Genomic DNA, 16,328 nt, shown 5'->3' with positions numbered 1-16,328 from the left:
TAGCCACTTTCAATTTTTCATAGTTTATTTAGTCTCATGGGTCCTCAAAAGAGGAAGAATTTTCCTACTCTGCTCCAGTAGAACCAAAGAATTTTTAGTGAGATGACATCAAGAGGTTGTCAGTTTTTCTTCTTTTTCATTTTCTATCAATAATCAGTCCTCTTCCTAATTTCCCAAAGAATCAAAGAATTATTAAAAAAAAGTTTCCCTGGTTCTAATTTTATACTGGAATAGTTGTAAGATTTATTTTTCAGTGTTAACATTAATGTTAAATGTTTTAATCTATGTTTAAATCTAGTATATGCGAATAGAAAGAAATTTTAAAAATGCATAGGCATATACAGTGAAAATATCTCCTTCTTTCCCTACCCCCAAACACCCAATTAACTTTCTCAAAAACAACCTCTGTCTTAGTTTCTTCTTTCTTCTTCAAGAAGCACATAATGTATTTCTGAACATAAATATATACATACTCATATAATTTTTCTTCACGTGAGAGACAGCCCAAGACAGCGATCTTTTTCATTTTGTTTTTCATTTAATGATATACTTTCAGGGTAGCTTTAGATCAAAAGATGTGTACAGATCTCAATTTTTAACAGTTATATAGTATATTTCATTCTGTGGATGTATAGTAATTCAATGTCCTTAACTGATAGGAATTTAGATCGTTCCAATCTTTTTCTATTGGAAACAGTAGTCAGTATTCTTGTAGATATACCATTTTTTTATATGTGGATATACTATTCAGGTTAATATCTAGGAACAGAATTTCTGAGTCAAAATGAATGCTTTTTAAATTTTGATAATTTTTGTCAAAATGTCCTCCATAAGAATTGTACCAATTTTGCTCTACTAGCAAAGGAATAGATTGCTGCTTTTCCCAACATCATGTTTGATCTTCATCAACTTTTGTATTTCTCTAATTCTGAATAAAATAGAATGTCTTTTTAGATATTTGAAAATATTTGCTGTATTCTTTTTTTTATACATTTGGCACCTTTTCTATTGTGCCGAGGCTAGAAGATATTTATATATATTAAGATATTAATCTCTTGTCTGTAATTCATGTTACTATGACAGATATTCTGAAAGGCAGAAATATAAGCTGAACTGGAAGAGTAAGGACAATTTGTTGTTGTTAAAAGGGTAATAGAAAACTTTAGGTTTTGGCCTAGGATTGTATTCTTGTGTAATTTTTAAGGTCAAATACAAATAAATATTTAGGGGCTGACTGTTATTCAACATAGTATTGGAAATCCTAGCCTCAACAATCAGACAACACAAAGGAATAAAAGTATCCAAATTAGCAACGAGGAAGTCAAAGTTTCTCTCTTCACAGATGATCTGATAATCTATATGGAAAACCCAAAATATTCACCAAAAAACCTGCTAGAACTGATCCATGAATTCAGCAAAGTTGCAGGATATAAAATCAATGCACAGAAATCAGCTGCATTCCTATACACCAATAATGAAATAACAGAAAGTGAAAGCAAGGAATCAATCTCATTTACAATTGCATCAAAAACCATAAAATACCTCGGAATAAACCTAAACAGAGGTGAAAAATTTTTTCACTGAAAACTATAGAGAGCTTATGAAAGAAATTGAAAATGAAACAAAAAATAGAAAAATATTTTATGCTCATGGATTAGAAGAACAAATATTGTTAAAATGTTGATACTACCCAAAGCAGTCTACATATTCAATGCCATCCCTATCAAAATAACACCAGCATTATTCACAGAGCTAGAAGAAACCTAAAATTTGTATGGAACCAGAAAAGACCCCAAATAGCCAAAGCAATCCGGAAAAAGAAAACCGAAGCTGGAGACATCACAATCCTGGACTTCAAGCTGTATTACAAAGCTGTAATCATCAAGACAGTATGGTACTGGCACAAAAACAGACACTCAGATCAATGGAACAGAATAGAGAACCCAGACATCGATCCCCAAATGTATGGCCAACTAATCTTTGACAAAACAGGGAAGAATATCCAATAGAATAAAGACAGTCTCTTCAGCAAATGGTTCTGGGAAAACTGGACAGCGACGTGCAGTAAAATGAACCTGGGCCACTTTTTTACACCAGACACAAAAATAAACTCAAAATGAATAAAAGACCTAAATGTAAGACAGGAAGCCATCAGAGAAAGCAGGCAAAAACCTCTTTGACCCTGGCCACATCAACTTCTTACTCAACACATCTCGAAAGGCAAGGGCAACAAAAGCAAAACTGAACTGTTGGGACCTCTTCAAGAAAAAAAAACTTCTGCACAGCATGGGAAACAATCAGCAAAACTAAAAGGCAACTGACAGAATGGGAGAAGATATTTGAAAATGACATATCATAAAGGTTAGAATACAAAATCTATAGAGAACTTATCAAACTCAACACCCAAAAAATGAATAATCCAGTGAAGAATTGGGCAAAAGACATGAATAGACTTTTCTCCAAAGAAGACACCCAGATGGCCAACCGATACATGAAAAAATGCTCAATATCACTTATCATCAGAGAAATACAAATTAAAACCACAATAAGATAGCACCTCACGCCTGTCAGAATGACTAAAATGAACAACTCAGGCAATGACAGATGTTGGCAAGGATGTGGAGAAAGATAATCTCTTTTGCACTGCTGATAGAAATGTAAATTTATGCAGCCACTCTGGAAAACAGTATGGAGGATCCTGAAAAAATTAAAAATAGAACTACTCTATGACCTAGCAATTGCACTACTAGGTATTTATCCAAGGGATACAGATGTGCTGTTTCGAAGGAACACATACACCCCAATGTTTATAGCAGTGCTATCAACAATAGCCAAAGTATAGAAAGAGCCCAAATGTCCATTGACAGATGGATGGATAAAGAAGATGTGGTATATATACAATAGAATATTACTTGGCCATCAAAACGAATGAAATCTTGCCATATGCAACTCTGTGGATAGATCTAGAGGGTATTATGCTAAGCGAAATTAGAGAAAGACAAATATCATATGGCTTTACTCATATGTGGAATTTAAGATACAAAACAGGGAAGGGAAGGGAACATAAGGGAAGGGAAGCAAAAAGAATATAAAAACAAGAAGAGGGACAAAACATAAGAGACTCTTAAATATAGAGAACAAACTGAGGGTTGCTGGAGAGGTTGTGGGTGGGGGGGATGGGCTAAATGGGTAAAGGGCATTAAGTAAGACACTTGTTGGGATGAACACTGGGTGTTATACATAGGGAATAAATCACTGGAATATATTCTTGAAATCATTATTACACTATATGCTAAGTTGCATGCAAATTAAAAAATAAATAAATAAAATTAAAAAATAAATTGGAGGCTGAATTATCCTTGTTGAAAACTAGTGAAGACACTTTCCCTCTCCTCCACCTTTTTTTTTTGAGCTTTTACTTTATAAAACTTGTAATTAATTTTTTTTTTCTGTCTTTGAAATGTATGTAAAAATTAAATCTAAGTGAGCCTCTTGCCAACTTTATGACTCAGAAGTGTCTTTGTCAGGGACCTAAGAAGTCTTCTGAAATATAATCATCAATGTGGATGCTGCCCCTATCTCCCATTTTCCATGGTAGCTTAGGAGCCTAGCTTTGGTGGCCTATCTGCTAAGTTGCAAAACTATGTCAAGTAATAAAGATGTGTGTATTTTTCCTTTGTATGAAGCCAATTAGCAAACAAAGATGGCCATCCAATTATCAGGTGAATCTATGATGAATTATGTATGACAAAGTGTGCTGTCAAATCTTTTTGAGAACTAGTTCCTATTTATCTTGAGAACATGTATGTAAATGGTTTGTATTTGTTTGGCTACATAAAGGAATGAGATTTCTTTATGTCTTTGCCATCTCTTATCAGATTGCCTGTGATTCACATATTCTCTTGTTTTAATGCTTATTCAATAATAAAACTGTTTCTTTCTCTTCTACTTTTGTGGATAGGTTTTCTGTCTTGGCAGGAGATATTTTTAATTCTATTTCTGCAACAAATTCTACCAAGTTTTTTCAATCTATGACTCTGTCATTTCTAAAATTAGGGAGATGAGTTCATCTTTGAGATCCCTTATAGCCCCATAAATTCTAGGAAAGAAGCTGTATGGTGTATAAGGTTCAAAAACAATATAAACGATTTTCTGAGTGATGTCAGGTAGTCTTCTTTTTCGCTAAGAAATTAAAAACAGATTCTGCCCCCAAATGTTTTAAACCAAGGCTCTTACTTTTATGTTCTCAACAATGTTTTCATAGCATGTTTCATATCTTTGTTCCTCAGACTATATATTATAGGGTTAATGAGTGGAGTAACTACAGAATAAAACAAAGTCACCATCTTCTGCATCCCAGCTTCACGCTCAGATGTTGGGCTCACATACATGACCATCACTGAGCCATAGAACAGTGAAACCACTGCCAGATGGGACCCACAGGTGGAGAAAGCTTTTCTTCGTCCAGCTGCTGAAGGGACCCTCAACACAGCTCTCAGAACAAGAGCATAGGACACCACGATAAAGAAAAAGGGAATAAATAAGAGCAGAGAACTTAAGGTGGAGCTAGTTAACTCTATTGCAGGGGCTCTAGTACAGGTGAGGGCCAACAGGGGTCCAGGATCACACAGGAAGTGGTCAATAATCCTGGATCCACAGAAGGACATTTGAGAGATGATGATGATGGGAATCAAGAACCAGAGGAAACCAAATACCCAGCAGCTGATCACAAGATTGGTGCAGAGACGTCCAGTCATAATGGTTGGATAGTGTAGAGGCCAGCAGATGGCAAGGTACCGATCAAATGCCATAATGGCCAAGAAAAAGCATTCTGTAGAACCCAAGGAGAAGAAAAAGTAGAACTGGAGAAAGCACCCAGAGAAGGAAATGACCTTGGTGTCAGAGAGGAAGTTGGCTAACATGTTGGGGACAGTGGAGGTGACATACCAGATCTCTAGGAAGGAGAAGTTGGCAAGCAAGATGTACATGGGGGTGTGGAGTCTCTGATCCCAGCGCACAGCACAGATGATGGACCCATTGCCCATGAGGGTCAGGAGGTAGATAACAGAGAAGAGCACAAAGAGGAGGATCTGCCCCTCCCTGGAGCAAGGGAAGCCCAGGAGGATGAAGCCAGTGATGGTGCTGGAGGTGTTGGGGGTGTTGGAGATATTCATGTATCTGGGAGCTGTGAAAAGACCATCAAATTATTGAATGTCTGTGTATATGGGGACCCACATATGTATTGAAACCACTCTGTGGAATGCAATAAACATTTATATGTCAGTGGTTAGTATTTTTGTCTAATCCCGAAATATTGTTCTGGCTTAGTCATTAGACTGAAAAACACAAGCAGCCAGTGAATACGAGTGGATAGACAGAAATGTTTCTTTATTGTGAAATATATGGAAACATGCTTAATACATAAACTTATAGCTTAATAAGTCATTATACATAAACCTCCATAGTAACTACCACCAAGGTCAAGAAATAGACTATCACTTGCATCCTAGAATCCTCTCTCATGCTCCATCACAATCACTATCCTCTGCCTCTCTATTCCTCCAATTGTAACATTCTCTTTTCCTTAAGGTAATCGCTTCTTTGTTTTTATTTTAATAAAAAAGTATGCATTCCTAAACAAAAATATTTGGTTTTTCTTGTTTTTCTACTTTACATAAAGGAAAGTATACATTTGGATGGCTTCTTTTGCTCAACAGTAAGTTCGTGAAATTCATGTTGTTGCATGTATCTGTAGTTTTTTTCCATTTTTCCTTCTCTATAGTATTACATTCCATGAATAAACCGTAACATAGATTAATTATTAGCTATCAGGAATAATGCTACTATGAATATAAAGTTCATTTTTCTTGGTTCACACATGCATGCATTTCTATACGCTGGATAATAGAATATGTGCATCTTTAATTTTATTAGATTAAACTCAACAGTGTTCCATCATTATTGGACTATTTTCCGCTTACATTGACAGTACATGAGAGCTCTGATTGTCAACACCATTTTCTAATACTAAGGTCTATATTTACCAGAGCCTGGGGAATGATGTATAGAGTGCATTTTAACTGCTTTCTCTTTTTAGTTTTCTTCTGGTGATATTAGACTGGGTAGTTCTCCTCTTGGCAGTAATTTTTTCCAAAGTAGGTGGTTACATCAGAACAGCTCTGCTTTCAGGAGAGAATAGTCCAGAAGTGATTAAGAAAAAGTAAATAAATAAATAAAAATAAAAAAAATAGAAAAGAAAAAAGGAAAAAGAAAAAAGAAAAAAAAAACTATCCTCAAACTTGAACATTGTAATGCATGATGTAATTCACAGCCACTTCTGGGAAGTCTGTTACCATCTTACATGAACATTGAGTCTTATGATCAGTCTTTTAATTTAAATAAGACATTTCTTTACTGTACCTCCCACTTTTCCTGTATGCCTCTTCCAAGAGAGAATTCTTTGAAGTGGCTCACTCAGAAGCATCTTACTGAGCAGAAAGTTTCAAATAGAACTTTTTCATAGGCTCAAAATCAGTTTGTGTAAGTTAGTTTACCAGAAGTGACTGGGAATTAGCATAATGCTTTGCACTTAGACAGCTCTTAATGAATATTCATAAAAATGATTGAATAACACACTTTCTTTCGGTTTCCAGAGAGAGATCACACCCACAGAGCTATTTGTGGACAAAGCTAATTCAAATTGTGTGGCCTTGGAGCAGCAGACCCTTAGGACTAATGGAATCACTTTTCTGTTTTAAGGTAGTTAATGAACTCACTGATTCTATTTGGCAATGCAATCTACCAGTTTCAGGAATAAAAGATTCAAATTGTAGCAAATAGCTTTAGCTCACTTCTGTTAATATAGTTCTCCAGCCATCTAGGGTAGGTACAGTTGAGGGATAGGATGAACATTAATTTGGCTTTGTGGAAATAGGTCTTTGATTGTCTGGGCTGGGAATATGACTACAAAATCCACTGGTTTCTATTCCAGCTCTATGAACTGTGGAACCTGATACTATTGATCCAAAGTTAAGGTAGACGGAGCAGGAAACTTGAAAAGAAGAGAAAGCTTCCTTCTAGTCACTGCTTGGGAGTGCCTCAAGCAGAATGAGTTTAGAAGGTTATACATTTGCATAATGGCTTTATGCTTTTCTGAGTTAAAACAACAACAATAACAACAACAACAAAACCATTGTTAAATAATCCTGTCCTCAATCCTGGGTCTTAGTTATTATAGCCTCTGTAAATAGGGCATGCCTAAGGAACATGAAAAATATCTATTTCCATTATCTGGATTATAGTATCAATTAAGCAATCAAGTTATTTTTGAGAGTTTCTTAGTTATCCAAGGAATCTGACAGTGGTCTATTGACGATAGTGTATTTTTGTGTTGATTTAAGAGGATTTGTGATAGGGGAGCAGCAAACTGAGTAATAATTTAGAATTTATAATCTGTGTACCAAAGCTTCCCTTTCAGAGACAGACCTAGGTCTGGATTTCATATGATTTTCATGACATGGGGGACTCATCTGGTCAATAAAATTTCCCAAGGTCCTGCTATTTTATATCTTAACTTATATTACAGTAAGGCTTTTAGAGCCTCAGCTGTGGGAGGAACAGGTTCTGGTTCTTGTACCATAAACTTACACTTTCTAAATGCCCTTTCCTTTCTGATTTTAAGAACATGTGGCTAGGGACTGAGATTAAGTTTCAGATACCAAATATTCCATTTTTTGAAGGCAAACTTAAATCAGACATAAAATATCTAACATACATTTGCATTACCTTACACTGTTCTCATTCAGGATGAACATATTCACAATGTGGTCTTTTCTGAAGCAACCATTTTTCCAAATGCCCTGTTCTTCAAATGGGGCTGTTAACAAATGTTGGATCCATGACAATACATTAACTGCTAATGAATGGAAGAGTGGCTCAAAATAAAATTTACTTAACGTGTGAAATTCACTTATGGACTTTAAATTCAATAAAATTTTCAGTAGGTCAAAATAATTCATTACTAATTGTGTTTGGGGCATTTTTAACCAAAGTGTTTTGTAGGATGTTTCTAAAAGGTTATGTTTTGCAATAATCACATTGTCCATCGCCTCAAAATATTTTCAGCAGTTTGAATGGCTTAATGTTTAAGGACTTACTTTTCCTGGTTTAGTCTAATTTTACATCCTTTCCTTTCTTTTGCACCTCACATCCAATGCATCAGCAGGATGCTTCTGTTTCTAAACTATGACTTACATCATGCACTTCTCTTTGTCTTCACTGTTTTCTCCCAATTTCAAATGACATCCTTTCTTCCTTGGACTTCTGCAGCAGCAACCTAACACAAGTCCTTGCTTCTACTTTTGTTCCTCTACCCTCAGTTTTCCAAGCAGCAGCATATTACTCCTTAAAAATGGAAAAATCAATCATGTTAGACTTTTGAGTAAAACCATTTCTTCTCAGAACAGTTCTGTGTCAGGAAGTCTCACAAAGCTGTTCTAGAAAGCTAGGAGGGATTCTAGAAAATAAGAATGGCCATCATCATTTTATGCTCAATCTAATATATTTAACAGGACTGTATTGCTACTCATCTTTTATCACTTAGCTCATTTGTACAGAAGAAACTATGATGCTTACCTGCCACAAATCTTAGCTGGAGCTGTCAGGGGAAAAAAAAAAAGACTGATTCCCACTGCAGAGGGGGCTGTGAATATCACTGTGTTTATGACTCCATGCTGAGTTAGTCGACTGAGTTAATTAGCAACAATCATCTTGTTTTGGTTTACTTGTTTAATTAGTCAACCTAGGAAAGGTTGAGATAGACCACACGGGTGAGCCAGGTCATGCCATACACAGTTGGAGGAAGACATTTCCTGATCTTGGTATGTTCATGTGTTGGCCCTCTCTCCATAGCCAGGTTCCTCCTTTAGCTGGTTTGTATAGTTTCAGTGAGGGGGTTGTGACATCAGTAACATTGGTAATCTGTTCCTAGAAAATACTTAAAAGTAAGGATAATTTTCCCAATTAGGCCGGCAGGCCGGTGTGCATAACAGAAAAATATTGGATTTAGAGTCAAGAGCTTTTTTTTATTAGTCATAGGAAATTAATACGCAGTTACCTTAAAGTAGGCATAAAAATGCCCTCTTTAAAGGGCTGCTGTAAAGATTATTGAATGAGATAAATGCCTGTGGAAGTACCTTGACCATTGCCTGACCAGTAAAAGCTTAAGAAATATTGGTTGTATGTGTATGGCTATAGCAAATTTGAAGAGAGCTTCAGGTAAAAGCTAGGAGATTATGACTTTTGCTCTTCTCCATACTTCATAAGCTTATTACCTGGATCAGCAAAGGGAGTTCCAAACTGAAGCTTCTCAAATTTTCTGTTTTATTTTCTTAGAGAGATGACAGTAATTAGGAGAAAAGAGGTGGAAGTGATTGTGATAAGGATCCTTGATTTTGTTTGTGGAAGGGTGGAGGGTTTATAAGCAGAGCCTGTCAGGAAGTAGTCCCTGTTTTTTGGTTTTTGTTTTTTGTTTTTTTTTAAATCCTTGAGGATCCATTTACTGCTTCTAAAAGGAAAACAGTGTCAAGAGACATTTTTCTGCTTGTTATTCACTTCCCTTGGGACCTACCTTAACTTTTTTTTTCCTATAATAATATTTTTTCCCTGTTTTAAACCTCTCTCAAGTAGAATGACATTTTAACAAATCAATCGACTGGTTGTTTTATTAATTAATCAACCAATAAGTCTATCCCTAACTTCTCTAAGTGTGCCCCTGTTCAATTCCTGCCTCTTACCCCACTCTGAACTCACTCCCCAGGTAGCCACTGATATTTCTCTCACTATAGATGTTTGCATTTCCTACAGCATTATATAAATGGAATAATACCATGCTCATTTTTTTTTTTTGGTCTACTTCCTTTTACTCAGCACAATTATTTTGAGATTCATCCATGTTGTTGCATCTGTCAATAGATCATTCTTTTTATTGTTGAGTAATATGTAATATGTATATATATGTAATATGTATGTAAAGATGTATAAGAATTTATTAATCCATTCACCTTTTGATGGGTGTGGGTTGTTTCTAGTTATTAGAAATAAACTATGTTATTAGAAGTAAACCTGCTAGGAACATTTGTGTATAAGACTTTGTATGTCATATGCTTTTTCCTATTAGGTAAATAGCTATGGGTGAAATGGCTTTATCAAGTGGTAGATATATGCTTAACTTTTTAAGAAGCTGCCAACGTGTTTTCCAAAGTTCCTGTACCATTTTACATTCACACTAGCAGTGTATGAGAGTTCCAGTGCATTTATATCATCACCAACACTGGTATGGTTGGTCTTTTTTTTTTTTAACGTTTATTTATTTTTGAGACAGAGAGAGACAGAGCATGAACGGGGGAGGGTCAGAGAGAGAGGGAGACACAGAATCTGAAACAGGCTCCAGGCTCTGAGCTGTCAGCACAGAGCCCGACACGGGGCTCGAACTCACGGACCGCGAGATCATGACCTGAGCCGAAGTTGGACGCTTAACTGACTGAGCCACCCAGGCACCCCATGGTTGGTCTTTTTAATTTTAGTCATTCTGGTATGTATACAGTAGTAACTCATTGTGTTTTTAACTTGTAATTCCCTTATGACTAGTGATGTTTAAATATATTTTCATTTGCTTATTTGTCATTTGTATATGTGCTGTTCAATGTCTGCTCAAATATTTTATCAATATTTTTATTGGGTCATTTTTTTTCTTTTTTTAAAAATTGTTTTTTTAATGTTTATTTTTTTGGAGAGAGAGAGACAGAGCTTGAACAGGGGAAGGGGCAGAGAGAGAGAGGGAGATACAGCATCTGAAGCAGGTTCCAGGCTATGATCTGCAGCACTGAGCCTGAGGCGGGGCTCAAATCCACAAACTGTGAGATTATGACCTGAGCCAAAATCCAACACTTAACCAACTGAGCCACCCAGGAGCCCCTTTTAAAGTTTTTTTTAAATGTTTATTTATTTTTGAGAGACAGAGACTGTAAGTGGGGGAAGGGCAGAGAGAGAGGAAGAAACAGAAGCTGACACAGGCTCCAGGCTCTGAAATGTCAGTGCAGAGCCGGAGGTGGGGCTTGAACCCACGAACTGGGAGATCATGACCTGAGTTGAAGTCAGATGCTTAACTGACTGAGCCACCCAGGTGCTCTGGGTCATTTGTTTTCTTATTGTTGACTTTTGAATGTTCTTTACATATTCTGATTGCAAGTACTTCAACAGATTTTTAAACCTTTTTAGTATTTTAGTTAACATACAGTGAAATATTGGTTTTAGGAGAATTCAGTGATTCATCACTTACATAAAACATGCAGTGCTTATCACAAGTGCCGTCCTTAATACCCATCACCCATCTAGCCCATCTCCTACCCACCTTCCTCCATCTGCCTTCCGTTTGTTCTCTATTGTTAAGAGTCTCTTGTGGTTTGTTTTCCTTTCTTCTCTCCCCCCCCATATGTTCATCTGTTTTGTTTCTTAAGTTCCACATATGAGTGAAATCTTATGATATTGTCTTTCTCTGACTTATTTCACTTAGCATAATACAGTCTAGCTCCAGCTGTATCATTGCAAATGGCAAGATTTCATTATTTTTGATGGCTATATAATATTCCATTGCATATATACATAACAGTTCTTCTTTATCCATTCATCAGTCAGTGGATCATAGGGTAGCTCTATTTTTAGTTTTTTTTTTAGGAACCTCCATACTGTTCTACAGAATGTCCACACCAGTTTGCATCCCCACCAGCTGTGCAAGAGGGTTCCCCTTTCTCTGCATCTTTGCCAACACCTATTGTTTATTGTGTTAATTTTAGCTATTCTGACAGGTGTGAAGTGCTGTCTTGTTGTTTTGATGTGTATTTCCCTAATGATGAGTGATGTTGAGCATCTTTTTGTCTGTTAGCCATCTGGGTATCTTCTTTGGAAAAGTGGTTATTCATATCTTCTGCCTATTTCTTAACTGGATTGTTTTTTTGGATATTGAGTTTGATAAGTTCTTTATAAAGTTTTGATACTAACCCTTTATCAGGTATGTTGTTTGCAGTAACTTCTCCCATTCCGTAGGTTGCCTTTTAGTTTTGTTGTTGGTTTCCCTTGCTGGGCAGAAGTCTTTTTTTTTTAAATTTTTTAAAAGTTTACTTATTTTTGAGAGACAGAGACAGAGCCCAAGTTGAGAAGGGCAGAGAGAGAAGGAGACACAGAATCCAAAGCAGGCTCCAGGCCATGAGCTGTCAGCACAGAGCCTGATATGGGACTCTAACCCACAAAGTATAAGATCCTGACCTGAGCTGAAGTCGATGCTTGACTGACTGAGCCACCAAGTCACCCTCAGAAGTTTTTTATCTTGATGAAGTCCCTGTAGTTCATATTTGCTCTCATTTCCCTTGCATTTGGCAACATGTCTAGTAAGAAGAGTTAATACCTATTCTTTTCAAACTGTTCTAAAAATAGAAATGGAAGGAAAGCTTCCAAACCCATCCTATGATGCCAGCATTACTTTGATTCCAAAGTCAAGGACCCCACTAAAAAGGAGAATTACAGGCCAATATCCCTGATAAACATGGATGCAAAAATTCTCAGCAAGATACTAGCAAATCAAATTCAATACTACATTAAAAGAATATTCACCATGATCAAGTGGGATTTATTCCTGGGCAGTAGGGCTGGTTCAATATTCACAAATCAATCAATGTGATACACCACATTAATAAAAGAAAAGATAAGAACCACATGATCCTGTCAATAGATGCAGAAGTATTGACAAGATACAACATCATCTTGATAAAAAACCATCAATAAAATAATAGATGGAATATACCTTGGCATCATAAATGCCATATACAAAAGACCCATAGTTAATATCATCCTCAATGGGGAAAAAGTGAGAGCATTTCCCCAAAAGTCAGGAACAAGACAAGGATGCCCACTCTCACCATTACTGTTCAATATAGTATTGGAAGTCTTAGCCTTAGCAGACAACGAAAAGAAATAAAGGGAATACAAAGTGGTAAGGAAGAAGTCACACATTTGCTATTTGCAGACGATATGATCCTCTATGTAGAAAACTCAAAGACTCCACCCCAAAATAGCTAGAACTAACACATAAATTCAGCAAAGTTGCAGGATACAAAATCAACTTGTGGAAATCTGTTGCATTTCTATACACCAATAACAAAGCAGCAGAAAAACCAAGGAATCAATTCCATTTACAATTGCACTAAAAACAATAAGTTACCTAAGAGAAAATCCAGCTAAAGAGGTAAAATATCTGTACCCTGAAAACTTATGAAAAAAATTGAAGAAACACAAAGAAATGGAAAAACATTTCGTGCTCATAGATTGGAAGAATAAACATTGTTAAAATGCCTTTATTACCCAAAGTAATCTACACATTTAATGCAATCCCTATCAAAATACCATCAGCATTCTTCACAGCGCTAGATCAGTGTTAAAATTTGTATGCAACCAGAAAAGCCCCCGAATAGCCAAAGCAATCCTGAAAAAGAAAAACAAAATTTGAGGCATCATGATTCTGGATTTCAACCTATATTACAAAGCTGTAGTCATCAAGGCAATATGGTACCTGCACAAAAACAGACAGATGAATGGAACAGAATATAAAACCCAGAAACGGACCCACAACTCTATGGTTAACTCATTTTTGACAAAGCAAGAAAGAATATCCAATGTAAGAGCAGAATTCTTGTTTCGTTTCTGATTTTGGAGGGAAAGCGTTCACTTTCACCATCAAGTATTCATGCTAGATGTCAGTTTTTGAAATGTTCTTTACAGATCAAAAATGTTTCAAACTTTGCCACAGTGGCAGTATCATAGCCAATGAGGCTTATCTGAAGCGTGATTATTGCTAATTGAAAGCTTTTCATAGATCAAAGATGTTTTTGATGAATCGCAGTTCGCTAAGAACTTTTATCAAGGAGGGATGTTGGTTAGAATGTATTTTTTTTAATATATGAAATTTAGTGTCAAATTGGTTTCCATACAACACCCAGTGCTCATCCCAAAAGGTGCCCTCCTCAATACCCATCACCCACCCTCTCCTCCCTCCCACCCCCCATCAACCCTCAGTTTGTTCTCAGTTTTTAACAGTCTCTTATGCTTTGGCTCTCTCCCACTCTAACCTCTTTTTTTTTTTTCCTTCCCCTCCCCCATGGGTTCCTGTTAAGTTTCTCAGGATCCACATAAGAGTGAAACCATATGGTATCTGTCTTTCTCTGTATGGCTTATTTCACTTAGCATCACACTCTCCAGTTCCATCCACGTTGCTACAAAAGGCCATATTTCATTTTTTCTCATTGCCACGTAGTACTCCATTGTGTATATAAACCACAATTTCTTTATCCATTCATCAGTTGATGGACATTTAGGCTCTTTCCATAATTTGGCTATTGTTGAGAGTGCTGCTATGAACATTGGGGTACAAGTGGCCCTATGCATCAGTGCTCCTGTATCCCTTGGATAAATTCCTAGCAGTGCTATTGCTGGGTCATAGGGTAGGTATTTTTAATTTTCTGAGCAATCTCCACACTGCTTTACAGAGTGGCTGCACCAGTTTGCATTCCCACCAACAGTGCAAGAGGGTTCCCGTTTCTCCACATCCTCTCCAGCATCTATATTCTCCTGATTTGTTCATTTTGGCCACTCTGACTGGCGTGAGGTGATACCTGAGTGTGGTTTTGATTTGTATTTCCCTGATAAGGAGCGACGCTGAACATCTTTTCATGTGCCTCTTGGCCATCCGGATGTCTTCTTTAGAGAAGTGTCTATTCATGTTTTCTGCCCATTTCTTCACTGGGTTATTTGTTTTTCGGGTGTGGAGTTTGGTGAGCTCTTTATAGATTTTGGATACTAGCCCTTTGTCCGATATGTCATTTGCAAATATCTTTTCCCATTCCGTTGGTTGCCTTTTAGTTTTGTTGGTTGTTTCCTTTGCTGTGCAGAAGCTTTTTATCTTCATAAGGTCCCAGTAATTCACTTTTGCTTTTAATTCCCTTGCCTTTGGGGATGTGTCGAGTAAGAGATTGCTACGGCTGAGGTCAGAGAGGTCTTTTCCTGCTTTTTCCTCTAAGGTTTTGATGGTTTCCTGTCTCACATTAAGGTCCTATATCCATTTTGAGTTTATTTTTGTGAATGGTGTGAGAAAGTGGTCTAGTTTCAACCTTCTGCATGTTGCTGTCCAGTTCTCCCAACAGCATTTGTTAAAGAGACTGTCTTTTTTCCATTGGCTGTTCTTTCCTGCTTTGTCAAAGATGAGTTGGCCATACGTTTGTGGGTCTAGTTCTGGGGTTTCTATTCTCTTCCATTGGTCTATGTGTCTGTTTTTGTGCCAATACCATGCTGTCTTGATGATGACAGCTTTGTAGTAGAGGCTAAAGTCTGGGATTGTGATGCCTCCTGCTTTGGTCTTCTTCTTCAAAATTACTTTGGCTATTCGGGGCCTTTTGTGGTTCCATATGAATTTTAGGATGGCTTGTTCTAGTTTCGAGAAGAATGCTGGTGCAATTTTGATTGGGATTGCATTGAATGTGTAGATAGCTTTGGGTAGTATTGACATTTTGACAATATTTATTCTTCCAATCCATGAGCAGGGAATGTCTTTCCATTTCTTTAAATCTTCTTCAATTTCCTTCAGAAGCTTTCTATAGTTTTCAGCATACAGATCCTTTACATCTTTGGTTAGATTTATTCCTAGGTATTTTATGCTTCTTGGTGCAATTGTGAATGGGATCAGTTTCTTTATTTGTCTTTCTGTTGCTTCATTGTTAGTGTATAAGAATGCAACTGATTTCTGTACATTGATTTTGTATCCTGCAACTTTGCTGAATTCCTGTGTCAGTTCTAGCAGACTTTTGGTGGAGTCCATCGGATTTTCCATGTATAATATCATGTCATCTGCAAAAAGCGAAAGCTTGACTTCATCTTTGCCAATTTTGATGCCTTTGATTTCCTTTTGTTGTCTGATTGCTGATGCTAGAACTTCCAGCACTATGTTAAACAGCAGCGGTGAGAGTGGGCATCCCTGTCGTGTTCCTGATCTCAGGGAAAAAGCTCTCAGTTTTTCCCCGTTGAGGATGATGTTAGCTGTGGGCTTTTCATAAATGGCTTTTATGATCTTTAAGTATGTTCCTTCTATCCCGACTTTCTCAAGGGTTTTTATTAAGAAAGGGTGCTGGATTTTGTCAAAGGCCTTTTCTGCATCGATTGACAGGATCATATGGTTCTTCTCTTTTTTTTTTGTTAATGTGATGTATCACGTTGATTGATTTGTGAAT

General features: G+C 36.8%; 1 protein-coding gene and 1 pseudogene across 1 annotated transcript; one reads left to right on the top strand and one right to left on the bottom strand.

Annotated features, from left to right (window-relative positions):
* Positions 1-4,238: 4,238 nt before the first annotated feature.
* Positions 4,239-5,189, bottom strand: LOC122467907 (olfactory receptor 11G2-like). The gene has a single exon (XM_043554481.1). It carries the CDS (start codon positions 5,172-5,174, stop codon positions 4,239-4,241), a length of 936 nt encoding a protein of 311 aa, XP_043410416.1. The 5' UTR covers positions 5,175-5,189.
* An 8,656-nt stretch (positions 5,190-13,845) lies between these two features.
* Positions 13,846-14,001, top strand: LOC122469661 (annotated as a pseudogene).
* Positions 14,002-16,328: the final 2,327 nt, after the last annotated feature.

Source organism: Prionailurus bengalensis, chromosome B3 (genome assembly GCF_016509475.1).
Source record: "Prionailurus bengalensis isolate Pbe53 chromosome B3, Fcat_Pben_1.1_paternal_pri, whole genome shotgun sequence".
Classification (NCBI taxonomy): domain Eukaryota; kingdom Metazoa; phylum Chordata; class Mammalia; order Carnivora; family Felidae; genus Prionailurus; species Prionailurus bengalensis.
Note: the sequence above shows the minus strand (reverse complement) of the source record. Positions and strands in the feature narration are given on the sequence as shown.

Excerpts from the sequence above, each read along its gene's own strand:
- LOC122467907 (XM_043554481.1), bottom strand. The coding sequence starts at position 5,174 with ATGAATATCTCCAACACCCCCAACACCTCCAGCACCATCACTGGCTTC.